At 41.7% G+C, this 9051-nt stretch overlaps 1 protein-coding gene across 1 annotated transcript; it reads right to left on the reverse strand.

The window, feature by feature from the left end:
• Nucleotides 1-5073: 5073 nt before the first annotated feature.
• LOC142428648 (translationally-controlled tumor protein-like) lies at nt 5074-5613 on the reverse strand. Its single transcript, XM_075533451.1, has one exon. It carries the CDS (start codon nt 5611-5613, stop codon nt 5074-5076), a length of 540 nt encoding a protein of 179 aa, XP_075389566.1.
• Nucleotides 5614-9051: the final 3438 nt, after the last annotated feature.

Raw genomic sequence — 9051 nt, forward strand, 5'->3', positions numbered from 1 at the left:
TATGCATGAATATGTCGGATACAATTGATGAATGGTTTGTAACAAGAGTTGTAAGAGCCCCCAATCAAATATTAATTTTTTTTCCTAAAGAAAAGTAAATAACATTTCCAAAACAATTTCTTTCTACTTGAGCCCTTGGTATCAGCTCCTCTTTTTTTCCCCCTCCCTCCCCTCCTCTCCCACCCTTGTGAATCCTTGATCAATTATATATTATTATTGTTATTTCATTACTTTTTAAAAAAAGAAGCAACTCTTGACCGAATTGAGTTTTTTCTAGTGCTTGCCCATTTTCTGTTTTATTAATTTCTAATTTTAAAAACTTTTTATTGTGAATTAGGTGTGGGTTTACAGAGCAGGTCATCAATTTACATTCAGCAATTCGTACACATTCTGATTCAAGCCATCCATTGCAATCCCTCAATGTGTTATTGCTTAGTCTACTTCCCCTTAATGCTTCCTCTTTCCATTCCCCCTTCTTTCCTAACTCTGAACTTTGGCCTTGGATATACGCTGCCCTTTTCACTTTAAATGGTTGATTATTATTCTGATGCGGAAGCGAGTTTAATTCCAGACTTGATAGGCAAGAGCCATAGCCTAGGGTCCCACCAATCTCAATCTGACCAGTAAGCTTTGGCTTTTATGATTTTTTCCCCACATTTTCTTCCACTCTGTCCTGGACCTTCAATGTGACCCTTTTCAGAGTAGTCGGTAGTGGTAGCCAGCACCCATTAGTTCTCCTTGGCCTCAGAGTTGGGAAGACTGGTATTTGCGTGGCACTTTATCCCATCGGCTCCTTCTTTCCTAGCCCGCTGGAGCTTGCTCTGTCTAAAGGTTGCCCTGGTGATTGGAGACGGTTGATTCCCCTAAGGAAGGGTGAGTTCAGCTCCAGACCTGAAGGGGAAGGACCACACTCTTAGGGTTTCCCCAGTTCCTGGTTGACTCGGAAACCTGAGCTCTCTGAATTCTTTCCCACATTTTCTCCCACTAGGTCTAACTGAGACCTTCTAATGCAGTGGTCCTCCACCTTCCTCATGCCGCGACCCTTTAATACAGTTCCCCAACCATAAAATCATTCTCATTGCTACCTCATAACTGTCGTTTTGCTACTGTTATGATTCATGATGTCAATATCTGATATACAGGATATATTTTCATTGTTACAAATGTAACATAATTAAAGCACAGTGATTAATCACAAGAACAATATGTAATTATATATTGTGAAATATTTATTTCTAATGACAAATCAATGAAATTTTGTCTTGAAGCATGATGTAGCCTGGGTAACAGTCTTCACGCCGGGTACTCATATGTGGACGTATCTGCATGTGGGCGGACCCGCCTGGAGACAGATAGAGGAGCAGTGTCTTGGTTCCTAAGACCATTAGAAATATGTGTTTTCTGATGGTCTTAGGCGACCCCTGTGAAAAGGTCCTTTGACCCCCCCAAGGGGGTCACGACCCACAGGTTGAGAACCACTGTTCTAATGTGATCCTTCTTGGAGCAATTGATAACTAGCTGAGCACCATGTAGTTCTGGTCTCAGGGTTGTGGTCCATTAACCCATCAAGTGTTTCCATGTATCCCTCAATTTTCATCATTCTTCTGGGGACAAAGAGAGACCAGTAGTGGTTGGATCTTAGGGGTTACTTACTTGATATTAACCTCTCAGTTGCTACTCCCCAAATTAAGATATAGAACCCTGTCTTTGTTAAGTATGTTATGCCAATTGGAATTGGTGTCCCTGGGGACTATGGTCCTGATCGTCCTTGGTCTAGCTACTTCTGGACAGAACTTGGAATACCTTCTAGACGTCCACGGGTCCCAGGTGTCAGCGTTCTCACAGCTCACCAGTAGGTGTTCGCTACCAACCTGCGTGGGTAATTCCCTTTGTACGCGTCACCGAGGCTTTAGAACTGGTTCATTCCCTTGCTGAGAATTTGTATTTTCACTCTCGGTATATTGAATCAGAACTTAGAACTTAACAAGATTCCATCATTCTGTTTTGTTTGTTTGTTTCCTTTTAATTCTTTAAAAATAATTTTATTGGAGGGTGGGGGGGCTCATGCAACTCTTATTGCAAACCATACATACATCCATTGTGTGTCAATCACATTTGTACATTCGTTGCCCTCATCATTCTCAAAACATTTGCTCTCCACTGAAGCCCTTGGCATCAGCTCTTCATTTTCCCCCCTCCCTCCCTACTCCCTCTTCCCTCAGGAACCCTTGATAATTTATAAATTATTATTTTGCCATATCTTACACTGTTCGACATCTCCCTTCACCTACTTTTCTGTTCTTCATCCCCCAGGGAGGAGGTTATATGTAGAACCCTGTAATTGGTTCCCCCTTTCCTCACCACCCTCCCTCCACGAAGTTTCTTCTTATAGATGACACACACTAAGTTCTACATAGAGAAAGCAACATGGATCTTATTACTTATCTTCAGGCATTTGCAATCACAGATGGGGTTTTATGAATATTTCAATTCTTTATAACTTAATAAACTGCCATTATTCTTCAAAATAGAGCAATGACAGTGAATGTGGACTTAAAAAAGAAAAAAATCACTTGATTAATATTTTAATAAAGATCCTGAAATTTTTGGACATTGTTCAATGAAGAGAACAGAATTACATAATTCTGAATAAATATATGCAAGGGGGTAACCCTCCCCAAAACGGATGTTTTCCCCAAAGGTATATATTTACATTTTTTTACAAAACAACCTTATCACCTTCAAAGTTCTTTCCATTACACTCAATACATTTGTCAAACCTGCAATTCCATTCTCAGAAACGTTTTTCCAGCTCATCTGTGTGGATGACTGACAGCACCTCCCTCATTTTTTTTCTTCACCTCTTCTATGTCCTCAAATCGCTGTCCTTTTACATCTCTATTTACAGAAACAAATAGAAATCTCACAGAGCGACGTCAGGTAGATAATGTGTGGGGGGGGAAAGCATGCTGGGTTTTTTGCCAAAAACTGGCATGCTGAGATGGCTGTGTGAGCAAGTGCATTGTCGTGGTGGCAAAACCAGTCTGCCACAATTCAGGCCTTTTTTTTTCGCCCACTGTTATGCAATCTTTTCAGAACCTCTAAATAGAAAGCTTGATTAACAGTCTGACCTGGTGGAATGCACTCCAAGTGCACTATGAGCTGACAGTTTCATCTGTTAGGGAAGTTGACTGATGTCCAGAATGAGGTTTGTCAATCGACATTTCATTTTTTTTTGAACGAGAAAATCATTGTACACTTGATTTTTTCCCCATAGCACTGTCTTTGTAAGCTGTGTTCAACATCACAACAGTTGCCACGGCATTTTTCCTGAGCAGGAAACAAAATTTTATAGTCACACACTGTTCTCTTAATTTCTGTCACATAAAAGAGAGTTAAGCAAAACTGCTTTTAGGAAAAAATTCACTGTGACTAGAGAACCTTCCTAGGAGAGGTCACTGGGTGCACTAACTGAGAGCGAGTTGCTAGGTGCTCTCCTAACAGGAAAAATGCATACTATGAAAGCTCTGCTCTGCCCAGCGCAATTCCATTTATTTTGGGGGGGTTGGTACCCTGTCGTATGTGCGTTTATTTAGTTTTCTGTCCATCGTACTTTAGCAGTTCTGGTAGCATAGTGGTTGTATGTTGGGCTGCTACCTGCAAGGTCAGTAGAAAACACCAGCCACTCTGCAGGGAAAGATAGGGCTTTCTACTCCTGTAAGAGTTACAGTATTGGAAATTCGCAGGGGCAGTTCTGCCCTGTTGTATAGTGCGCTATTGTTAGGTAGCTAGGATAGGGATCGAGGGGGTCGTCTCTCCCTATGCCTGCACAAGGCCCCTATAGGAGGTTGGGAAGAGAATCTCTCTCTCTCTCTCCCCTCAGGTCACCACGTGTGGGCAAGCATTCTCACAAGGTGTTCAGTTGTGGGCACCAGCGTGGTTTTCCGAGAAACCTAGCACGATGAGTCAACATTGACTCAATGACAGTGAGTTTCAGGTTTTGAGTCCATACTTTAAGATCCTGCTGTCACTGTACTCAAAGAACCTACCCCAAAGATTGATTGTTCAAACCGACCAACTGCTCCAGCAATAAGGTGTGGCAGTCTGCTTCTTCTACACGTTCCAGCTTTGGAAATGCTATGAAGCAGTTCTGCTCTGTCCCATAGGGTCCAAATGAATTGCAATCCACTCGAAGGGAGGGAGTTTTTTGTGTATCATATTTTGTATATCTTATATGGGTATTACATGTACTCTGTAATAATTGTGGTTGAGTTTATGTTTTGGGTTGAATGGTAAATATTTTAAGTATCGGAGATCCCTTGCACTCACATTCAGATTTCCATGATTTTTCCCAAGTGGACTAGTCTCTTTGTTCTTTTGATGAGCTCTTCCATTTTAAGGTGATGAGATGCTTAAGGGCCCACTTCAGATGCTGGCACCGCTAAGAACATGGTCTCTCCCTTCATCTAAACCCAACATGGAGTCTTTGGACTCCTGTCTACTCTCTTGGCTCCCTGTAGCTTGGCTGCAGCAGGCCTCTGGAGTCAGCCTCACACTGCAGCGGTCCACATGTGGCTCTGGCTTCTCCAGGAGCACTAGAGGGTGAATTTAGTTTACTGATCGTCCACCAGGAGGCATCCTCAAGTGAGGTTAAATGCATTTTATTTTTAGACAACCTACACGACATGCTTGTTGTTTTTTATTTTATTTTATAAGATAATTCTTTATTCTTTATCATCTCAGTCAGAAATACTCATTCTTTCTCAGGGTTGGTCCATCTGCCTCTGTTTGGGGAGTTCTTAAATACACCAAAATTGTGAGCACTGGTATTTAAAAGCACATTGAAATTGTTGAATGGTGAGCAAGACGGGAATTGCCAACAACAGGACAAAGGCTCTGGAAGCTTGGTTTTGTTTTTCCTTTAAAAAAAATGCCTCCGCGCCAAAGAAATCAAGGTCAAAGTAAATGAAGAGTTCTTAATGACATCACGTCTGTTTGTCTCAGTCCTGGTGTCGCGTGGATGAACAGCGGCCTGTTAGGATGAGAGGCAATGGTCATGAGTTGCCCACCGTGTCAACATTTCTCCATCCCTAAGCCATCCTTAAAGAAGATCATATCCGGGGTCACACCGTCTTCATGGTCGGTCACACCATCTTCACGGTAGTCCAGCAGAGCAACCATGCCATCGGGATTCATGTTCTCACCAATAAAGAACTGGTAGCTTTTGAAATTTGCAAGGATTTTCTTGATTTGTTCTGCAGCCCCCGTCATAAAAGGCTTTTCTCTTTCTCGTTTCTGCTCTTCAAGTTTGCCTTTGATTGATTGCATGTAGTCTTTGATGTACTTCTTGTAGGCTTGTTTTGTGAAGCTGGTTTCCTGCAAGTGATGGTTCATGACCATGTCAACACCAGTGACCACGGTGCTTTCTGCTGCATCACCATCGGGGCCTTCAGCTGAGGCGTTACCCCCAATGAGGGAGTCATCGATGGCACCTTCGGTCCTACGGACCATCTTCCCCACCATTTCCAGACACAGGCCCTCTGCAATCTCCCGGATCTTGTAGGTGTTGGGGAATAGCTCAGCATGGCTGATGAGGTCCCGGTAGATGATCATGAGGGTGGCTAGAGGGAGACAGTGGCAGTGCTGGCTTAGCAGGAGCCCAGAGCTCTGAGCGAGTGGGGTGCTGCCGGAGCGGTGCTCGTGGGGAGGGGGGAGCAGGCAGAAAGGGCCAGATTTCCATTACTGTAAGACTAGCCATTGCTCACACTGTATGTTCAGTGAAGGGTGAGTGGTTCAGGTCATTAGAGTAATTTAGTGCCATACCTCAAATGGTTTATTTGTAATCTGAGAGACAAGAGGGCTCAGGAGCATGTTGTATCAGCACTTTAAATAACCTGGCCACTCATACGCGTCTCTTCTGTTCACAATGTTTCACCCGCCATTACAAGTCAGAGTCCCACCCAACTGAAGAGGGCCAGGGAAGTGCAATGCTGTCAAGTCCACACACGGAGAGGACACAGGTGAACAATACGTTGTGCCCTCATGTCCACCAATAATATTCTTCCAGAATGTACTTACCAGTGTCTAGATGAAAATCTTTCGATGGAGTTCTGCCCTTTGGGGCACATTGTGAGCATCCAGCAAAAGGCTTCTCTGCACTGGTGCTTTAACACTTGCTAACGGGACACAAAATGCGTCTTTTACAATTCCTTTGTTTTGCATCTTATTTTGCTATATTTTGTAGCTTTTGACTGTTATTTTGGGCTCTACTTGTGGTGTTATTGGTCTCGGTGGCACTAGCCCAGAGGTGGCCCTGGTGTGTGATGGTTTATGCACTGGACTGCTAATTCCAACGTCAGCAGTTTGACTCTATCGGCTACTCCTTGGGAGAAAGATGAGGCTTTCTGCTCCCTTGAAGATTTATCACCTCAGAAACCCAGAGAGTCAGGCAGGCCTACTCTTTCGTATGTGCTTGCTATGAGTCAGGATAGACTCAATCATAGTTTGGAGAGGTTTTTTGTTTTATGTTTTTGGAGGTGTTTTTATTTTAAGCAACGAAACAGGCATATATTTCCTTCATATGATGCTATGTTATCTTCTTTTTTTTAAAAAACAGTTTTATTGGCACTTCATCCACACATCATGCAATTCAGTAACTTAATTACATCATGACAAATTGTACAATCATTTTGGCAATCAATTTTGAACATTTTCTTCTTCCTTCTACTTGTTAGTGTAATTATTTTTAATAATGGCAGAAATATGCACAACAAAATCTCCAATTCACCAGTAACTTCTACATGTCTATTCAGTGTCACTGATTAGACTCTTCCTGTTGTGCAACCATTAGTGATATGCATTTCCAAATTAGTCCACTGCCCTTAACATAAAAATACCCCTGAGCAGAAACTCTTCCTCCTTCACCCATGGTAACCATTGTTAACTTTGGTTTCTTTCTCTTTTTTTAAGTGATTTTCTTGATATAAAATTCACATATCACACACTTCCATAGTCAGGTCGCTTTAGAAAGAGTTGTAGATCCATCATCACAATCAGCTCAGGTGCTCCCTCTCCCCTTTATCTTCTGATCTCATCTACCGCCCTGCCACAGACTCCAGGCCAGTTCACGGCGACCATACAGGTGCGTGGCAAGTCCTGTCTTTCCTTGGGCTGGAGGTTTTAAACTGCTGACCTTATGGCACCGGGCCCCTCCAGGAGCAGGGAAAAGATGGGACTTTCTGCTTCCATAAAGAATTACAGTCTAGGAAACCAGAGGCAGTGCTACCCTGCTCTATAGGGTTGCTATGGAACAGAATTGCCTTGATGGCAGTGAGGCAGATGAGATAAAAAGAAGACAGCAGCATTATCTGCAGAAAATGGATGCCCAAATGTGTAGCCACTCCACCACCAGGGTTCCTTATTAGGAAACTTTTAATGCCTTGAAGTTTGAAAATGTCACAGGATAACATGGAAAAGAAAGATCAAAGAATATGTCAAATATATCAAATTAAAATGTATCATTCATTCAAAGTTGAGTCTACTTATTTTACTTTATATACCATTATATATATGATTTGCAATTCTATTCACATTCGGACATTTCATTTAAATACGAGGATAAAAGTATTTATTTGAATCTTTAAGGCCTATTATAATCAGGAATCCTAATGTCTTGGATAAATGGATAGGCTAATGAAGCTGTCAGGGCTCCCTTTGACTTGGATTCACAATCGGTGCCCATGAAGTGGCAGTCAATAAATCAAACGATATAATACATGGGGTAAATCCACTGCAAAAGATCTTTAAAAGTGTTAAGAAGCAAAGATTTCACGTTGAGGACTAAGGTGCACCTGATTTATTTTCAACTCTCTCAATATGCTTTGGAAAGGTGGACAATGAATAAGGGAAATCAGACAAGAATCGATACATTTAAATTGTGATGTTGGGAAGCATATTGGTTATACCATGTATTGGCAGAAGCATAAACACAATCTCCCTGGACAAAGTACAGCCAGGATGCTCCTTAGAAGGGACGATAGTGAGACCCCGTCTTATGCTTTAGACATCTTATCAGAAGGGACCAGTCTATGGAGGAGGGCATGATACTTGAAACAGGAGAAGTCAGGGGAAAACAGAAAGATCCTTAATAAGATGAACTGATACAACGGCTGCAACAATCGGCTCAGACATGTGAGACGGCACCGGATTCTTTCACCTAGGATTATTGAGCCAGAATACACTCAGGGGCTTGTGACAGCAATTACAGTGACTTAGACAACTCAAGTGATAGCTAGTCCAACCTTCTCCTTTGAGAGAAGCAAAAAATAAATCCCAGAGAAGTTCAGTGATTAGTCAAAGGCTATAAAGCAAACAGACAACTAAAGGAGGCGATGTAAACAAATCCCAGTAAAATGATGTTTACGGTCCTCAACTTTCTGAAAGTGTGAGAGCTCAAAGAACCGTCCGATAGAGATGAGCAGAATTAATAGTGTCGGGGAGTTTGGAAGAGCAATTGTGCAGCAACATCATTATTTGTTTGGACAGCCTGAAGCTCAGTGGAGTCATTAGCACTACGTCTAGGAGCGTGTCTATCAAGAAGAATCTGACTGAGGCAAAAAAGGTTATCAGACATATGTATCAAGTAATTTTCAAGAATGATTGTAAGGGGAATTTTTTTTTTGCTATGGTGACATCGAGTGTAAAAAAACTTGCAGAGATTATGTTTTCTTTTATAAAGTACATAAATATGTAGAAAAGAGTGAGATGTCACTCATCACTAGAGTGTACTTAATCTCTTTCATTTTGAATATGAAATGCCAATCATTCCATCAATAATGAGCCGTGCTTCAGCTTATGCTGTTGGTCTTCTGCGTTTCAAGTCTTTCACACGTTTACTTTGGACTTCGTTATTTCTGCGGTGGAATTGATTTGAAAAGGAATTGTTTTTAGATCAATAAAGCAAATTAGATCTAATGTGAGAAGCAAATTAAATCACACAAAAAATTTTTTTTTAATTATAAACCAGTGCCTCAGGTAACGTAAGAATCATAG

Source organism: Tenrec ecaudatus, chromosome 16 (genome assembly GCF_050624435.1).
Source record: "Tenrec ecaudatus isolate mTenEca1 chromosome 16, mTenEca1.hap1, whole genome shotgun sequence".
Lineage (NCBI taxonomy): Eukaryota > Metazoa > Chordata > Mammalia > Afrosoricida > Tenrecidae > Tenrec > Tenrec ecaudatus.

Coding starts and splice junctions, on each gene's coding strand:
- LOC142428648 (XM_075533451.1), bottom strand. CDS start 5,613: ATGATCATCTACCGGGACCTCATCAGCCATGCTGAGCTATTCCCCAAC.